The sequence below is a fragment of the Clinocottus analis genome, unplaced genomic scaffold, assembly GCF_023055335.1.
Source record: "Clinocottus analis isolate CAN_PGR_092001 unplaced genomic scaffold, fCliAna1.0.p SCAF_4, whole genome shotgun sequence".
In the NCBI taxonomy this organism is placed as follows: domain Eukaryota; kingdom Metazoa; phylum Chordata; class Actinopteri; order Perciformes; family Cottidae; genus Clinocottus; species Clinocottus analis.
Window position 1 is genome coordinate 16,908,094 of NW_027176153.1, and position 19,020 is coordinate 16,927,113.

Consider the following 19,020-nt stretch of genomic DNA (forward strand, 5'->3'; position numbering starts at 1 on the left):
CGAGGAATGATGGGAAGCCGCACCCATCTATGTGCGTTGAGCAGAGCTTAGCGAAAGAAACAATACAAAACGCCCGGCTGGGCTCCAGAATTCTTCTGCACGCCTGGTTGGTTGACAATATCAACTATTGTTGTGAGGGCGTTGAGCGACTGAGCGCTATGTAGACGTCATACATGCTAGAGGCCTCGCTGGTCAAAACAGAAAGGACTTCTGTCCCCTGGGCCTGTGCTGCATGCCTCCAGCCCAGCAGGGAACCATCTGACCTGCCTGCTTATTCTTGGTGGCTCCCAAACAAGTATGCCAATGGATGACGCACGACTATTTGACAAGAAGAAGACAAGTCCATAAGCCTGGCATCCTACAAATTGTACCTAAAACAAAATGTAAGAGGCACAATATTTAGTTTCTGCACTTCCTTGTTTGACTGCCAGTGAGGTTTTGTCAAAAAGTGTTTCTTCTATAAAGTGGCCAAGCTGAAAACGTTTTAAAGCTTCCCAGTTGCTCACTAGCTTTATTTAAAATATTAAAACAATAAATGCATCAACCATTGTGCCTTGAAAGCATTCTTCATATATTTCAACTTGAAGATGCAATTATGTGGCAATTATGTGGCAATTATGTGGCACTAAAAATCAAATCTTAATTTTCTACAGACCAATATTCATACAAGAAACTGGAGTCCCACTCTGTTGAAAACCAGTTAGAAAATCGTGACCCATCAGTCAAGTTGCTTTTCGGATGTCTGAATGTGAACTGGTGTGTTACCTGTGTGTCTGTTGGTGCCATCAAGGCTGGCAAACTCAATGTAGTCCTCTCTGGCATCGGCCCAGTATATACGGTCATTGATGAAGTCAAGGGTAAGTCCATTGGGCCACGTGATCTTATCCTCGACGATGACACTTCTGTTTGTGCCATCCATACCGATTCTCCCAATGTGAGGGTTGTCTCCCCAGTCAGACCAATACAGATACCTAACCAGCGGGGGACAAACAGAGAGTTACAGTTACAATCTGGTGACTGGAAAGGAAATTCACCTTACATATCAAGAATAGCTCAGCAGTCACCATGACCGTGTAACTATGTTTTGATAGTCTGTGAAACTCGAGCTCTGCTCCTCACCCGTAGCGGACATCCACAGCCACAGCACGAGGTTCCCTCAGGCCATTGTTGACCAGCACAGTCCGGTAGGCTCCATTGAGTTTTGACACCTCGATGGTGTCTCGGCCTTTGTCGCACCAGTACAAGTTCCCCCCAACCCAATCCACAGCCAAGCCATCTGGGTTACTCAGGGAGGTCCGGTGCAACACCTGCCACGTCAGAGGGTTGCAGGGTCAGACAGAACGGTTCCAGTCAAGAGAATCACACAGCTTTCATAAAAAGGAGTAAATACAATAGTTAATATGCTGGCTGGATTTCCTCACTGACCTCTATGTTGCTGCCGTTCATAAGCATGCGACGGATCATGCTGCCCTGCGTGGTCACGTCTGTCCAGTAGATCATCTGCTCTGCATAGTGGAAGTCCAGCGCCACTGCATTATTCAGACCCTGAAGCAGAGATATTTACAGGTGAATGGAGTGCGAACAATAAGAGCTTCGCCGTGTTGTGTTTCAGCAGGTCAAACAGAGCTATAGTGTGTCTTACCTGTTTTATGAGAGTGTAGTTGGATCCATCCAGATTGAGTTTTCTCAGGTAGTATCGGTTCGCAAAGATCAAGTAGGGCTCCACTTCTGCACACAAATACCAGACATTAAACATTTGAGTCAGGGTTCATTTGTCTATAAAACAACCAGCAAAATGCAAAACCCACACACCCCCACACACACACACACACACACAAGCATGCCTTACCCGACGTGGACTTGCAGGTGGTGGGGTCATTGGGGCTGAGTTCAAACCCATCCACGCAGAGACAGTGGAAGCTGCCATGCGTGTTGATGCAGCGCTGAGAACAAGGGTAGGTGGTTGTGCACTCGTCTATATCTACACATGTCTTCCCGTCACGCTTAAGCTGGAAACCAGGATGACACCTGCACTGAAGGGGCCAAGAGCACAGGAGACATGTCAAAATCTCATCGCCTTCAGGTTTTAGCACTTCTCTCTTTTTGTCTGGAACAATTAGAAGTGCCTGCAGGTGCCTGACACAAAACCAGTCAACCTGATACACGTCTTGTTCTTGTCACCAAAAGCCAATTTCTCTGTAGAGTGGGACAAATATCTCAACATTTTCATGAAATCCTGCTGTCAGAAATTCTGCATAAATAGCTGCAGATCTCATTTGCAAAATGCTCTTGTAACAGAGAGCGGCGTTAGAAAACTAAGCTGGCATTCAATGCGTTTGTCAAATGAGTGGCATGAACATAATTTTACCACAAGAAATAGCAAAAACATGTATTCATTACTCGTCAAAATCAGCTAAAAGCTGGGGGGAATTTGAAGGAGATTAAGCACTGTGCACAAAGGAAGTCACACACACAGGCAACTCTTTGATGGTGAAGTTATATTCAGTTAAATGATGGTGAAGTTATATTCAGTTAAATGTTGTACAAACACTGAATACAACACCCTGAATCATATAGAAACCTTTGGGTTTACAAATAATATCTCAGCATTTCCAAATGAAACTCTGACCACTTCCTCAAAACCACAGACATGAGAGTTCACACAGAGTTCAAGCTGCTCTAATAACGGACTCCTACATCGAGGAAGAGAGACAACATGTGGGGGAAAAAAGCAAATTACAAACAATATGATGACTTACTTTGAAGCCTATCTTGAGGTCATCGCAGAGCTGCGAGCAACCACTCAGCTTACTGTTGAGACACTCGTTGATGAAGCAGTTGAGTTCATCAGAGCCGTCACCGCAGTCATCGTTGCGGTCGCACAGCAGAGTCTCATTCAAGCACTTCCCATTACGGCACATGAAGGCTGACTCATTACACGTCCTCTCTGAAATCATCGGCAAATGGTCAGGTTACATTAATGTAACTTTGAAACAGGATGCGGCTCTGGCATTTCTGAACAAGATGATTCTCTTAGGATTAATCAGTTGTTACATTGGTAGAGAAATACAAATTATATACACATATTGATTAATAATTTCTACCAGAGTCAGTGCAGCGAGGGTTCTTGGGAGCTTCATCAGAGCCATCGTGACAGTCAAACTCTCCATCACACTCCCATTTCTTCTGGTTGAGGCAGCGGCCGTTGGCACAGCGGAACTCCTCCGGACCACACGTTGGGTATTCTACATCACAACAAGAGTACGTTTACCATTAACCCATTACACCTATCACTATGAAACTGTTATGGGCTGAACTTTCTCTTCCCAATCCACACACTCACCACATTCTGGGGATTCATCTGAGCCGTCGGAGCAATCAACGTCATGATCGCACACAAAGTGCTTGGGGATACACTGTCTGTTCTGGCACACAAACTCATTTTCATCACAAGTGTTGTTGCTGTACACTGGAAAAGGAGAAGAACACCGTTTGGTTAATGGGCATGGAACTGTGTTGGCAGTGTTTCTGTTGTTAGTTTTGTTTAATCACAACACAAAAGAGGACCGATTTCTTTCCATGGAGTTATTTAGTAACTGTCCCACTCACTGCAGCCAGCCTTAACGCTCTCATCAGCTCCATCAGGACAGTCTTTGTCTCCATCACACTTCCAGCGTTGAGGCACACACATGTGGGAGCCGGGACACTGGAAAGCCTCAGGACTGCATGTCTTGGACTCTGTGGAGATAATTACGGGAAAGTTACGTGATGACATAATGTCAGAAAAGATCTTACTCAAGTTAGTAATTTGTCACTTACTGCATTTCTGGTCCTCATCAGAACCATCTCCACAGTCGTCAGAGCCGTCACACACCCAGTGGCTGGAAATGCAGCGATGGTTCCCACATTCAAACTGGGTGGACGTACAAAATTTGTCTGCAAAGGAGAGAGAAATGATCTTATTCACACTAAATACGTTTTTCCATGGGCATCGGGACACCAAATAAAAAGAGCCTGTTTTTCTTTGGGTTTTCACAAAGTAACATATGCGTCTTCAAGGACAACTTTGTTGACTGACCACAGTGTGTCTCATCAGCTCCATTCTCACAGTCGTTCTCCTTATCACAGGTCCAGCTCATAGGAATGCAGCGACCACTGGGACAGGCGAAGAAGTTGACTGGACACTTAAGCTTCCTTTTATCTGCAAGATAACAGAAGGAAAACAATCTAAAATCTCTGCCAATTTAAGAAAGGCAGAAAGCATTTTGAAGGAAAACAAAGCATCCGACCTGGGCAGTTTCTCTCATCTGAAAAGTCTCCACAGTCATTGTTGCCGTCACACACCCATGAGGACAGATAACACAGAGTAGTTTTCTCACAGCTCTGGAAGGAAACTCCTTTCACTCCCAGGCGGAAGAAACGGGCGCAATCGGTGGGTTCTGAGAATAAATGGAAAAAGCTTTTAAAGTTAACTTTAAAGATATCTTAACTAATCCATTGAGATTGTTTTCCACCATGCAATTCTCATTGTTGTTAAAGCTGAGATTTCACCTTGAATAGTCTATTTTAAATCTTCATGGTCGATTACTTACGGCAGTTTATTTCATCACTCGCATCCTCACAGTTGACCACCTGGTCACAGCGGCTGAAGTTGGAAATGCAGCTTCCATCTTTACACTGGAACTCTCCTACTTTGCACAGAGTCACTGCAGGATGCAAGAGGCACATTTATCAAGCAAGCAAAAACAATGCCGGGTTGTATGAACATGACACAAAAAAAAAAATCTGATAGCACGGTGACATCAACCAAAACCTTTCATTTTTCAATCAGCTGCGGCTGTAAAAGTGCACATGAATTGCTTACTGTTGCAGGGCAGTTCATCCGAGTGGTCACCACAGTCATCCGTGCCATCACACCAGAACTGGTGGCCGATACATCGGCCGTTCATGCAGCGCCTGTAGCCTTTCTTACAAATTCGATTGGCTGCGGGGGAACAGTTGATTACAGTTACCTCAAGAGTCTTTTTTCACATATTATGAATAGAAATATAAAAACAACTCACTAGTACATACATTAAACCAATTAGATGTGCTCTGTATCAAACAAACTACATTCCTCCGTTTAGTTCAACATTTACATTAGTTCAACAGTATTACTTTTCTCTATTTATATTAGCCCGTGCGCTCCAAACAATTCATCTAATATTATGTGTGATGTATTTTTGCACTATTTCTAAATTAGTGCAATTACCTGAAAATGATAACATATAAATGTTGGCCTGTGACAGCTCAGAAACAGTCCCATACCACTCGTCCCATAAGAAACTCACCGCAATAGGACTGCTTCTCATCAGACTTGTCCTTGCAGTGAGTCATGCCGTCACACGTCAGGCTGTAGTTGATACAGTCTCCGTTTCCACACTCAAAGTCATCCACACTTCCACATGACACATTCAGTGCTGGGGAGGTAAAAACATGTTAATTCAGCAACTTTTCAACCTTTCAATCAAGAAGTAGAATATTTGATCCTAAAACGATTGAAGACTTTCTCTCACAAGAGCAGGTGTTGTCTTCCAGGAGTTGTCTGTCTCCGCGGCAACTGCAGTTGACCCGTCCATCGGACGTGGGCAGACACAGGTCTTGGCAACCTCCGTTATTTGATCGACAAGGAGAAAACTCACCTGAGGAAGATATGACACAAGAGGGTTAGTTGGAGGGTTCGACGTGTGTCTTTTCCTTGTGGGAGGAATATTAACAGAAAGCCCAGCACAATTAAATATTCACAATGCAGTGCAGTTACTATATTCCGGCACGAATAAACCTTTGCAATGACTTCTTAGCTTGGCCATAGTTAACAGCAACATGGCAACATGCTCGTAACGGCAACGCCAACAAGTTTACCATGTTCACCTTCTTACTTTAGCTTGTTAGCATGCAATCATTTAGCTGAGGCAGATGCGAACATCATTAGTTTGGACAAATTAGAAAAATGAACTCGATGATAACCAAAGTGATGAAAGATTCCTGAGTGAGCTATTAGATATCTGTGCCAAATTTCATGGCAACCTATTCCTTGTTGATGTATTTCAGTCTGAACCAGAGTGATAGGCTACCTAAAGCCTGGCCACTAACATGGATAAAACAATTGTTATCATGTAGTCTAGAGGTGTAAACTATACAAACTTTCCAGTAAATTACTTACAGCTGTTGGTGTCATTAGCCACAGCCACAATGCCCATGGGTTGCTGAGGGATGTCGGCACGCAGCACTTTCATGTCTCCTCCTGTGTATTTGTCCGCCCTAAGGACGGCCCTCCTCACCCAGTCCGTCCAGAAGATGTAGTCTCCATACACAGCCAGGCCGAATGGATGCACGGGCTCATTCTTCAACAAGACCTGAAACGGAAACATTTCGGCATTATGTCACGGAACTCTGAATTGTGAGTCATTGTGTAGCAAAAGAAAAATGAAGGCGTCGTCTTACATAACGGCTGCTTCCATCGTATTCACAGCGTTCAATCTTGTCCAGTGTGGCGTCAGAGAAGTAGAGTTTCTCAGCACGGTGATCTATGGCCAGGCCGTTGGGGGTTTTAATATCACTACCGATGATCGCGAGCACATTGGCTCCATTCAGAGAGGCCCTCATGATACTTGGTGCCTGCTCATTCCAGTTGGTCCAGAACATAATACTGTGGAGGGAGCAAACACAGGATAAGCATAATGATGTGCAGTGGGAGCTCGTAAAATGTCTTGGAATAAATGTCACGGTTGAATTAAATCAAAATGAATCTCCTGTTCAAAAGAAAGTAAAAAAGAAACTGGCTTGGATACAGGGCATGGCACAACGATTCGATAATGACTCACTCCTGACACTCGTCCAGCACAAAGGCTCTGGGGTGGTCCTCTCCAGACATAGTGACCACAGTGTTGCGGTTGTAGGCCACAGAGCGGCTCTGGTCCACAGTGTGGCGAGTGATGGTTGAGGTTGTGTAACTGGTCCAATAGAGTGTATCCCAACCACGGTGATATGCCAGGCCCTCAACTGATCCTATATCTGTGGAGCAAAGAAGGACAAAGTTGGCCTTCAGTAAATATTTTGGACACATGACTACAGTTCTTCAGACAATAGATCTTTTATTTTCAGCCAGCCAACGCTGCAGGAGGCCAAAAGCTTGAGAGGAACAAAGTCTTTTCATTTCAGTATAAATATTGGCGCTCAAGGGTGTTATTAGGAGTTTAATTAATCAATGACCTCACGTGAGAATTCAACAAATTATTAATCACAGTTATAATTTAACATGGTTAACTCTGAGACTTTATTAAAGGCAGTAGTTAAGTGTTTTTAAGATTATTCCCATCTTCCAGCATCAGTTAATGAACTGTGAAATACTCAGAGGAAGAAGGAAGGAGGAAGAGAATAGTGAAAAAGAAAGAGTGTGATGGTAGTGGTGCCGCACAGAGCAGAGGATGTGACACACCGGTTGTTTCTGGAGAGTGTTTAAAGAGTCTGTATCATCCTGTCATTTCATGGCTGGCTGCCTGCACATACAAACACAGCTCCCCGTGGACACTGAGTCCTGGTGACTTCTTGTTCTGGGAAGAAAACTGCCACTCAACAGTGTGAGTCACTTAAGGGACATCGGCCAGGGTGAAAGAACTCTGCCATGATCGGTAAAGATGAAGCTGCTCTTGATAGCCAGTCATTTTGTTCTGCTACCCCCGACTCATAGTACATAGAGTAGTAGTAATACTATTTTAACTGTGCCTATATGACGCACAACTTCAGGGAAAAGGACACTGTACTGCAGCCGTACGGGATCCAAGATGTGCATCCATCTGTGATCCATCTTGGTCACACTAGCAACCACATTTATGACCACTTACTGCCAACAATAAAAGCCTGAACACTCCACACACTTGTTTGCTCTCTGTTGAAAGTCCTTTCATAGATCTTTTAAATGAAGGCCAAAGTGCCATAATTAACCTTAATGCGGGACAATTTTAAGGCTAAATACCTTGTTAAAAAAACTAAATGCAACTCAACGACCAGCTGCGGGTCAAATACAAAGTCAAGCAAACAAAGTCACACAATCAGGCTGCGCCAAACAGAAATTAGAAAAAGCTATTCCTGGGCACAAAGCTGGTTCGAAACCAGTATTATGTAATGAGAAACAACATTTGCAAAAGCATTATGGTTTTTACTACTTGGTTAATGTGCTGCTCTGTAGCTTTGTATTGTGTGTTCTTCTCACCATGTATAATGTTGTATTGCGTCTTTCACCCCGCACTGTTTGCTCTTGTGTTATGTTTGTTATGACTTGTCAAGAGACTATAGATGCAAATTGGCTGAAGCTATAATCCGGTACAGTGCATCAAATGCTGACATTTATGTTTGAACTGTACATGGTCGCTTATAAATAAAGATAATAAAAAAAAAAGTCTCCCCTCCCCTTTCCGAGATCAGGTCAGCCCCTTGTTACTGTGCAAACAGTCATGGAAACCAGTTGGAAAGACCACTGCCGCCCAGCGTCTCTTGAACCATCACTGGAGAAGTGTACTACTCAAAGTGACACCAGAGAATTATCTTTTGTTATTGCTCATTTTAAGACCGTTCATTTCTTATTCATTCCTTCGACGGATTGAAGTCATGTGAATCGTACGGTGACTCTTCTGCTGGTGACGTCTACGAGGTTGCAAGTCTCTTGAGAGCTTCTAAATGGACAAGATGCCTCCTGCCGCGGTGACCACTTAGCATCAAGTAGCATTGACTCCATTTAAAGTGGAACGTCAGTGAGCAACCACTGGGGTGAATTTGTCTACCGTTGCCTGGTTTCAAGAAATCAATACAGCCATAGAGTAATTGCTGCAGGGACATCTCTCCGGTTTTCCTTTCTCCTTGGATTATGACGGACATGCTGATGCAGACAAGGAAAAGCCAGTTTGCGAGAACTGCTCTTTAAGGTCATGTATATTTATTTTTTCTGAGCCAAACATAATTCCTTCTCATAAGTAGAAAAACAGTGAAGGTGACCCTATTTTAGACACATTGAGGCTTCAACCAGACACAGAGCAGGAGGACATTAGCACTTGACTCTCTCTGGACACTTGAAAATGAATTCCAACTGCATGTGGATGGACTGGATATTGGTGCAGTTCATATTTACAACTCCACACACAAAACTAAAGATAAACAAGAATATAATATTTCTATTCTCTTCCTGCAAGTCCTAGGATTGTAAGCTTCAAATGGCGACAAAGTCAACGAACCAGCGTGATTTCCACTGCTGAGCTACTCACTGTCATTATGAGAGTAATAGCTGACTTAATGGAGTGTGGTCATTCCTGTGATAATTACATTTCAAGACATAGACTGGAGCCAACAGATGCATCACCCAGACACGGCGTGAACATGCTGCTCTGATACCGAACATTAACGGGCCATTAGATTAATTACTCAATAGACTTTTATTGTGAATGCATGGAGATTTTGGGGCAGCAAGTAAACAGCAGCAGCCCTGGGCAAATGAGTAGGGCGGATGAGGCTGTGATCCAGGCCTTTGTTCCCATCCTGGATGGACTAATTCTGGTGATCGGCTTGGTGGGCCAAAGCCTGGTCATCACCATTCTTACCGGGAGGAGGAGGAGAAAAAGTCAACCTCCGCATGGTACGGACACCCTGCTGCTGGCTCTGAGTGCTGCAGACCTGCTGCTGCTGCTCTGCCTGCCTTTCCACACCTCTGCCATCACCCTGGGCTTCTGGCCTTTCGGCAGCTTTCTGTGCAAGGCCATCAGCTTCCTGGGTGTGGCCTGCTCAGCTGCGTCCGTCTTCACCCTGGCAGCGTTGGCTGTGACACGTTACCTTACAGTGGTACACCCCGCCTGGGCCTACCGTTCAAGAATTCAACGACACATTAAGTGGACAGTAGCTCTACTCTGGATCCCTGCCTCGGCCTTGGCAGCGCCGCAGTTTGCCTTTCGCACAGTTACCGTCTCCAGCGCAGTGCACTGCTTTGCCTTCCTGTCCAACTTCAGCCAGATGGTCTACAGCATTGCCCTCTTCCTGTTCGGCTTCGCGCTACCACTGGGTATCATTGTACTGATGTATACCAAGATCTACTGTTTTCTTCGACATGCACGGCTGCTGGGGAACGCTCCCCAGCTGGAGCGCTACCAGAGCCAAGTCACTCACACTTCAGCTCTCCTGGTCGTGGTCTTCACTCTCCTCTGGCTGCCCTCTTATGTCCTCATGTTCTTCTACGTTGGAGAAACCATAGTGGGCGCACCTGGATACAATACCATTGCAATCCTGGCCAGACTGTTGGCATCCTCAGTAGCAGTGGTAAACCCTTTACTCTATGGGCTCATGTCTCAGAAGTTTAGACGAGACTTACTAGAGCTAGGGAGGAAACGCTGGGCATGGTGCAAAAGCTGTCCGATGAGGTGCCCTGATGTGATGGGCAGGGACAAGGTACAGCCCTTTGAGCTGGACACGACTTCAGAAAGAGCCCCAAACTGACTCTTCTGAAATTGGATTACTGTATGTAAATATTACACATGCAATGCTCCAAGTGATGTTAAATGCAATGCACTTCATCCCGTTGGTATGTGTTGATTCAGGTTAAATTTCTTCATGTGTGAACTACAAAATGATATTATCTTTTTTGCTAGTTTTTACAAACAATTTGCTTGGTTTTCTTAACTTGAGAATTTCAAAAAAAGAGAATGTTTATTTGAATGTAAAAATTGTAATAATGTATTGCCAAGTCTCGTATGGAACTAATACACTCCTCTGTCCTCAGCTGTATTACATTATTCTAAAACTGGAAAACATTCTGCACTTGGTGGTTAAAAATATGGGAAAACTAGCCATATTCTTTTCTAACAACATCATCAATAAACACACCAAAAACCCATGCACTGTATTTATTTCTCTAACCTTCCTCGTCGGTTTTGAATAGTGCTCGCTAACAGCTTTGGGTCCAGGGCTTTGAAATGTATTGCTTCTGGATGGTGTTCAACAACCTTCTATTGAATCATTTAAAGAGAGTGGGATTTAAAAGACATTTTAGTATTGAAACAGGCAAAATGCACAGGGGGTGTGCTTGTGCATTTGTGTGTGAAAGTGTGTCTTCTTCAAGTGGCCGCCCTAAGTGATGTCAATCCCCTCCAGTTGAGAAGCTGCAGCTGTGTGTACATGCAGAGGATCCTCCTGGGTGCTTGTGTTGCATAAAAATGAGTGATGATGGTTATTTATCGTGTTGTGGGGACGAGGGGCAACATTCAATTATCAATGAACAGGATAAAAGCAAAGGGACCAATGCAGCTGAAATATAGAATGGAGGGAAACGTTTGGGTGAAGTGATGCAGACTTTTTTGTTGAAAAGAATAACACGTTATTGAGGACTACAAACTTACTGTGCACCACAATCTTCCGGTCAGTGCCATCGTCGTTGATCTGCTGGATGTTGCCAAAGTGGATATCGCTGAAGAAGATGCGGTTGGCTCCTTTGCCTCCCCCGCCATGATAGTCATAGCTGAGGGCGATGACATTCTTCATGTGGTCAGGGTCCTCAAACGGCTTTATTGGCGCGTTGAGGTTCGTCTCATCAGACAGGTGGATGCTCTTCAGAATGGTACGCTCCGAGTACAGCAGGTATCCGTCATAGTCGCGGCAGCCTCGGTTGTCCTCTGCCAGCATGCCGTGAGCACAGGCGCAGGTGCGCTGCCCGTTGCCACGGAAAAGACACAGCTGTTCACAGCCGCCGTTGTCTTTGCAGACGTTGGTGCCTGAGGAGCAGGGACACGTTTATGAGGTGGGTTGTTACAACAAATAAGGAGCCTTGTTAAAAACAATTTTGATTTAATCGATTCCTAAGGGGCTGGAGTAAGTTGGGAGGGAAAAGTTTTATCATTGTGTTTGTGAAGGAAAACTGAAGAATGACGATTATTCTTAAGGATATTTTGCCAGACTTATCAGCAAAAAAAAAAGCTTCTTTTTTCAGGTTTCTGGTTCAGTTTCTGGTTTTAAATGTGTTGTGTCTGTTCGTACCTTGCTGCCTGGCCCTGTTGAAAACCTTGATGTCTTTCAGCTGTACACCGATGCCAGTCCGAAGCTGAACAGCATCTGTAGCGTTGTCTTTGCTGCCTCTCTTAATGGAGCCATTGGCATGAGTCCTAAAGAAGAGGCAACACAACTGATTCAATTAACAGTATAATACAATTTGGCTATCTTCCAGATAATTCAAAAGCTGTCATGAAATAACAGGCATAGAGAGATAGTAAGTAGAGCAATGTATAGACATTTTGCAATGATTTGTTTAACTCATTAATTAACGTCTGAACTGACCTGTCACTCCAATAAATGAATTCCTCAAAAACAGACACAGCAAACATGTCCATGTTGTTGTTAGCCAGCACCAGCTCCCTGTTCTCTCCAGTCTCCAGGTTGATACGCTCAATCTTGTCGGTTCTGGCGTCGCACCAATACAGCATACCCCCCTGCAAAGACAAAAAGCAGAAACAAAATGTTCGTTATTGAGGGAAGCTCACATTTTCAGAATGAAAATCAAACCAAAAAGGTATTAAGGATATGCTAGTACACTGTTAATTCATAAACGCCCATTGAGCTCGTTCACTACAGCGCCTGATGCCTTAAAATGTAATGCTAAAGCAGAGAGCTTTTAAAAAATATAAAGAGTTTGATATGTATAGCATTTGGAGGCCCCAATGTTTTTCAAATGTTTGTCAAATAAATGATCACAGAAATTCAACTTGTGTTTTTCTTTTTTATACTTTATGGTATCATTACTTTGTTGTACTGCACACAATATTGTTTTGTGTTGTCTTTACTTCTAGCCATGATTGTGTCATTTCCATAGGAGAAAAATTAGGCCAGAAAGTAAAATGTGGCAGGAGCAAAGTATTGTCCTGAAACTGCTTGGGGCTCAGAGGGTAAATAATGACAACTGAGTTTCGGGATGTCTTGAACGCTATGAAGTCAGCCGTGGTCCACACCTCGTAGTCGACGGAGATTCCATTGGGCCAACTGATGCTCACATTGACCAGGACCAACCTCTCGGAGCCATCCAATCGAGAGCGCTCAATGCGAGGGTACTGACCCCACTCAGTCCAGAACAGATACCTGCAAACAAAAGTGCATTTTAGAGGAATTTAGATCGATATATTATCACTATCACATCCATGCAGGTTACTAAAGGCAACAGCATTACACACGGCTGAGTTAAACTGCTGCCAGGGAGACTTACCCTTTAACTGGGTGAACAGTGATGGCTCTGGGCTTGTCCAGGCCCTGAGAAATGACTACATAGCGGAAGGAGCCATTCAGCCTGGCCACCTCGATCACGTCAAAGCCCTGGTCAGTCCAGTAAATATTTCCTATAAAAGAACAAAGATTTAAATCAGCTATGTAGTCCTGGACAAGAGCATTAAAATAAGATTTCAAATCCGTCTTGACGAGACCTGCGATCCAGTCGACTGTGATGCCCTCCACCCTGCCAATGCCGTTGGTGACCACATCTTCTCTCCATGTCTGATCTCTCTTCGCCCTGCTGATGGTGCTCAGGCCCATGTCCACCCAGTAGATGGTGTCATTCTCTGAAAACAAAGAGGCCTTTTGTGTCAACCTATAAATATTGACTTCACTGAGATAATGACAGCTTCAAAATGTCACTCAAGCAAGGTCCTCCAGTTATTGATTTTCAGCAGTGTCACTCACCAGCGTGGAAGTCTATGCCGACGGCCAGAGAGGTGCCAGACACTGGCACCAAAGCGTCAGATTTGTCTGCCGGGTCGAGTGGAATTCCTCTAATTCCCTCATGAACAGAGTAAAGCAGGAAAGAGCCCATGCCTGCTCAGAGACAGTACGATATAGTTTAGTTTTTAGGGCTCACTCAATTCCTACAGTATGTGCGACTGTCGCTGTGGTGTCTTACCTTCACAGGACTGCTGTCCTGTCTTGAGGCTGTATCCAGCCGTGCACATGCAGGCCCTGGTTGTTGGTGAGGTCGGCAGACACAGCTGAGAGCAGTCTCCATTGTTGTTACTGCACAGGTTGATACCCGCTAAAGGAAGAGGGGAGAGACAGTCAGGCACAATAATACAATAAAATCTTTTTCGTTTTGAGTTTTAAGCTAAATAGACCATTGATATAGCCAATTTGACATCCATATCAAAACATGAGTCCCAAGTGAATTCAATATAAATTTGCTTTCCAACTCCTTTACAAAAAATGCAGGGTTAATATTTCTTACATTTCTGCACATCCTCATCGTAAATCCTCATGTGCATCATAGGGGAGGTGTTGTTTCGCATAACCTTCCAGTTTCCTCCGTCCTTCTTGTCACATGTTCCTATCTGGTCAGTCCCCTGGTCTGCCCACCACATCTTGTCTCCTACAGTGATTCATATATTTGTATGTTATTCATTTAACACTTTCAGACCAGAGACCAGAAAACAGAGGAGATACATTTGAAGAATCATATTTTTAACTTACCCATAATGGCCAGTGCAGTAGCCTTAGTAAGTTTTCCTTTAACACCTTCCAGGATTTCAAGTTTCATGCCATCCAGATTACAGCGGCTAATGGTGCCGTTTCCTGAGCTGATCCAGTACAGCTGCTCTTTTTCATAATCTATGGAGAGGCCTGAGTGGAAAACATAATGAGGCTATGATGTATGTGTATAGATAGATAGATAGATAGATATCGAGATAGATAGATAGATCGATAGATCTCTATTTAACTCTTTGGTGTAAATGCACAGAATAATCCTAACATATTTGCTGACAGTTATTATTTGCGGGGGAGTATGTGCTCACCCACTGGTCCTTTTTGATCGATGAAAAGTACGGTGCTGTTGCTACCATCCATGTTAGCCATACTTATGTTGTCACCATCAGTCCAGTACAGCTTCCTGAAGACAGAGTTTGAGGTTATGAGACATGAAGAGCATCTGAGATGTATTTTCTGGAGAAGAGCTCTGCTCATTGTATGCACATTGCAATAGGAGACCAAAACTAGTACGCTGTCGGAGAAGTGGCAGTCAGGCTATGTAAAGGAAATTACAAGAAGTAAATAAAGACTTAGTTGGTGAGTGAAAATGGAAAACCCATCTTGGTCTGAACGCAGTCCTACATAAGTGGAAACAGAACTCACCCCAGTAGAGGATGCACCACCAGACAGTGAGGCTTGTCCAAGCCCTGGATGACAGCATTCTTGAACGATCCATCCAGTCTGGCTACATTGATCTGCTTCTTATTGGCATCATAGCTGGTCCAGAAGAGGTTTCTGGACACCCAGTCTACTGCTAGCCCGTGAGCATTAGGAAGGTCTAGGAAATGTTGGAATAGCAATGGAGAAAGTTGGGGTTTAATCTAATTTTCAGACGGATACAGAACGTTTTAACTACCAACTAAAATCAAAACAAAGAATCATGATGAATTTGGAATAAAATATATTCCTGAAATCGTTCTCACCGGCAGACACAACAGTCTCCACGCCAGTGCCATTAATGAAAGCTCTCTTGATTGTCTGCGTTCGAACATCTGACCAGTAGATGCGATGCTCCACGGCGTCATAATCCACCACGGTCACATTGTCTATGTCCGGCACGGTGAAGGAGATGATGTAATTGTAGTAGGGGTTATCAATGTCGACACCCCGGATCTCGATCTGGCGAGCATATAGAAGGAACTTGCGGGATTCTGGGAGAAAGAAAGAAAAAACATGCGCTCTGAATAAGAAAGATACTTTCTGTAGCAATTTCATTAATTATTATATCTACAAATGATGGGAAGTGCGAAGAGAGAAAGATGTTTTTTCAAATATGCTAAATTTCTATATTAAGGTCTAATGTCAGCAACATTCAGGCAGAAATCTCCTGCTCTTGTGCTCCAGTCAGTGTCATCTCTACTTACTTATATACATACACTGTGATTGAAAGTTTAGTTAAGGTTAGTCTTCTTCACACTGAACAATCAATCAAAGGGTGGAGCGAGCAGATCCCGGGAGACATAAACTCAAGAAAGTCAAACTGACCAGTCGGCCACATGTTATATAGATTGTATTGATAGGGAATGCATCAGATACCCTCAAATCAAATAATCCTGAAATCTCAACTGCTGAAATGAGGATTGTTCTGTAATATTCATTACTTTTAGACAGATACACGTACACACATAATCCCACAGCTACCCCTCAAACCCATCATGAAACCCCCTCATGAAATCACACAGCGATAAATGAAGACCTCAGGCACATCACTTGTGACAGTCCTTTGTAGGAAATTAAATGCAAATGAGTGAAGAAGCCCTCGCGGCACAAACGGAGGATAAATAATTAGATCTTCTGTCATAAGGGATGACAGGTAATGGCGTTGATGTCGTGTTGGGAGCTGATCACACTGTAATGCACTGAACTGTGTGTTCCTGCAAAGAAATGAGCCGGTGTCTCTCTCCTTAATGTCATGGATCGTAGACGGCAGCCTCCGAGTGTTTACGTTCAGGTAAAAGAAAGGTTTGCAAGGAACAGTACGTGTCCTTACCTTTGCAGGTGCGTTTATCAGGCTGAAGCTTCATGAGGTGAGGGCAGGCGCAAGAGAAGGTCTGGTTGAAGTTGATGAGACAGAGGTGGGAGCAAGGGCCTTTACCATCACTCGTGGCACACGGGTTAGGAGCTGAAAGAGAGAGGAACATACAGGACATGTGGGGAAAGAGACAAAGACACAAAAAGACAGGGGGCTTTTATTTCCATTAAGGGTTACATTATGTTCTGCAAATAGAGGTGTATATATTCCCAAAACATCTCCCAAAATACATAATATTAGACCATACATTCCAGTATCAGACTAAGCCAACAGTTTAATGTCAAAAGCTATTTGCAGAGTTCGACAGTCAAGAGAGTGATGGACCTCTCCATCAATTGACACCCAGGGAAAGAGAGAGTGTCGGAAAAGACTTTGGTTGCAGTCGAAAAGTCTTTTTTCCTTAGAAACGTCACTCAGTTAGGTACCTTTCTAAGCGATAGCCAAGATAAGAGCTGATTGAATTCTCTAAATGCTAAGGAAAGGTCCTGATCTTTCCTTGACCTGATGACTTTTTCCAATGGGTCAAAGAAAAGTGGATAGGAGAAGATGGGATTAATTCTTTGGACTATCCAGGACATTTGCCAGATATCTCAGCCCAGCGTGTTGCCTCATCACTGTCATGGGCATCAGTTGCAGCTGTCAGTCAACGACTCAGTGAGATCTCTCTTTTCCTGCCTTCCATTACAGGACGCGGGGCCTCTGTGCTGCCCACACACCCGTAGCCATTGGCTACTCGACATCAAGGTGACAGTTACAATTGACAGAATAACCGCAGATCTTTTTTGTCATCTTGTCAATCATGCGAACCTCCAATATCAACACGCAACATTTTAGTCGCATGAGGAGGGTTTTATTTCCTACCCAGCCGGTGGGAAATGTCAAACAGCGAGGTGAATGTTTTGATCAACGAGGCTACAGGAGGTGTCCAAATTGCTGCCGGTGTAAGGACACCACACGACTCACAGCTCTGAAAGGTCAGCTGTCTTTGGAGAGTAGGAGTCGTGAATCAACACCGTCAGCAATGAACTGTGAGCTCGTCACCGCTCTCCTTTGAGTTAAAGCCCGACTCAGTCAGCTCCGCAGAAAGGCAGGAGTTGAATCTGAAATGTGGATGTTGTGTGTGTGTGTGTGTGTGTGTCTGTGTGTGTGTGTGTGTGTTCATATTCATCTGGTGTGCAACCTACCCTGAGGTTGCCTGGATGGGTGATACACCTGCAAGTCAAAGGGCTGTGTGTTGGTGCGCTGGACTACGGTGACGTTGTGTCCTGTCCATTTGTTGGCTTTGGCTAGAGTGTTAGTCCTCCAGTCGGTCCAGTAGACCTCGCCTCCATACATGGTGACAGCAAAGGGGTGGGACAGATACTCGTGACCCCGCAACACTTCAATCAGCCCAGAACCGTCGTACAAAGCGGAGTAGATAGCATCTGACCTGGAGGGGGATTAAGGCAGAGATGTATACTTTACATAATATGTAAGTGAATCATGATGCTCATGTTACTAGATGAGTATGTACTTTGTATGTCATTTTACACAAGAAAAGGACAGTTACAAAAAAATTGATATCAGCAAGCAAAGGAAAAATACTGAGCGAGAGCGAGTGAGCGTATGCATTGCGATGAGAGCACTCTGTATATTCGGAGACTATTGGCAAATGCTACCTCGCGTCAATCCAGACAATACGTCTTTCCATGTAGTCCACAGTGAGACCGTTAGGCCAGCCACCACTGCCCGTTTCCCTGTGGATGGTGCGTCTGCCTTCACCACTCATAGAGGCTGCCTCAATCCTGGGCAGACTGGCATCCCAGTCTGTCCAAAACAGAATACTGCAAACAGAAAATAAAATGTGTGAGAAGGATTTTTCACAGATGTGCACAGTGGCGTCACAGAGTACATGAGAACACGTCAGTAGTTTAGTAATAAAATACAGGAATATAGCCAGCATTAAAAAGGTAGTTCCAAAAGAAATTCCAGTAACTTTCCATTTTCTGAAAGGGTGAAAAAGCATCAGAGTCCCTAGATCTGTGCTTCTTACCCATCCCGAGGGTCCAGGGCGATGGCCCTTGGGTGCTCCACCTCCCCAGCCAGCAGAGTCGTTCTCATGGTCCCATCCAGTTTGGCAACCTCAATCTGATCCAGATTGCTCTCAACCCAGTAGATGTTTCCTGCTATCCAGTCCACAGCCAGGCCCTCTGGGGTGGCCAGTCCATACTGGATCACCACTTCAAAACTGGTCAAGGCTGAATGGGACACACAGAGAAAGAGGGGCTGAAAACAAGGTTGGTGTTTCGCTAAGTATCATGCATTTGATAAGTGAGAAAGCAAGCTGAAAAGGTTTTGTAGCATGTAATAGCCTGGCTTATGTCACTTTCAACAAAGAAATCAAATTTCCAGGCAGCACATATGGCTCATTGCAAAAGAAA

General features: G+C 44.2%; 2 protein-coding genes across 3 annotated transcripts in view; one reads left to right on the forward strand and one right to left on the reverse strand.

Moving 5' to 3' along the window:
* LOC137799975 (low-density lipoprotein receptor-related protein 1-like) overlaps window positions 1-19,020 on the reverse strand; it is a 79,380-nt gene that overhangs the window by 12,898 nt on the left and 47,462 nt on the right. For both annotated transcript variants that reach the window (XM_068596906.1, XM_068596905.1), the window contains exons 25-60: window positions 18,633-18,837; window positions 18,259-18,423; window positions 17,785-18,029; window positions 16,559-16,690; window positions 15,492-15,719; window positions 15,172-15,346; window positions 14,835-14,929; window positions 14,512-14,661; window positions 14,270-14,410; window positions 13,952-14,080; window positions 13,735-13,866; window positions 13,479-13,613; window positions 13,265-13,394; window positions 13,014-13,140; window positions 12,346-12,497; window positions 12,049-12,173; window positions 11,415-11,786; window positions 6,864-7,053; window positions 6,484-6,688; window positions 6,203-6,395; window positions 5,556-5,681; window positions 5,331-5,459; window positions 4,865-4,984; window positions 4,593-4,706; window positions 4,290-4,439; window positions 4,079-4,201; window positions 3,820-3,936; window positions 3,610-3,738; window positions 3,344-3,469; window positions 3,105-3,245; window positions 2,760-2,947; window positions 1,850-2,033; window positions 1,643-1,728; window positions 1,426-1,545; window positions 1,120-1,307; window positions 766-971 (exon numbers count right to left, since the gene is read on the reverse strand). In XM_068596906.1, the coding sequence (XP_068453007.1) occupies window positions 766-971; window positions 1,120-1,307; window positions 1,426-1,545; window positions 1,643-1,728; window positions 1,850-2,033; window positions 2,760-2,947; window positions 3,105-3,245; window positions 3,344-3,469; window positions 3,610-3,738; window positions 3,820-3,936; window positions 4,079-4,201; window positions 4,290-4,439; window positions 4,593-4,706; window positions 4,865-4,984; window positions 5,331-5,459; window positions 5,556-5,681; window positions 6,203-6,395; window positions 6,484-6,688; window positions 6,864-7,053; window positions 11,415-11,786; window positions 12,049-12,173; window positions 12,346-12,497; window positions 13,014-13,140; window positions 13,265-13,394; window positions 13,479-13,613; window positions 13,735-13,866; window positions 13,952-14,080; window positions 14,270-14,410; window positions 14,512-14,661; window positions 14,835-14,929; window positions 15,172-15,346; window positions 15,492-15,719; window positions 16,559-16,690; window positions 17,785-18,029; window positions 18,259-18,423; window positions 18,633-18,837 (5,673 nt within the window). The remainder of the gene's footprint in view (window positions 1-765; window positions 972-1,119; window positions 1,308-1,425; window positions 1,546-1,642; window positions 1,729-1,849; window positions 2,034-2,759; window positions 2,948-3,104; window positions 3,246-3,343; window positions 3,470-3,609; window positions 3,739-3,819; window positions 3,937-4,078; window positions 4,202-4,289; window positions 4,440-4,592; window positions 4,707-4,864; window positions 4,985-5,330; window positions 5,460-5,555; window positions 5,682-6,202; window positions 6,396-6,483; window positions 6,689-6,863; window positions 7,054-11,414; window positions 11,787-12,048; window positions 12,174-12,345; window positions 12,498-13,013; window positions 13,141-13,264; window positions 13,395-13,478; window positions 13,614-13,734; window positions 13,867-13,951; window positions 14,081-14,269; window positions 14,411-14,511; window positions 14,662-14,834; window positions 14,930-15,171; window positions 15,347-15,491; window positions 15,720-16,558; window positions 16,691-17,784; window positions 18,030-18,258; window positions 18,424-18,632; window positions 18,838-19,020) is intronic.
* LOC137799979 (galanin receptor type 1) lies at window positions 9,478-10,515 on the forward strand. The gene has a single exon (XM_068596912.1). The coding sequence runs from the start codon at window positions 9,478-9,480 to the stop codon at window positions 10,513-10,515; it is 1,038 nt and encodes a 345-aa protein (XP_068453013.1).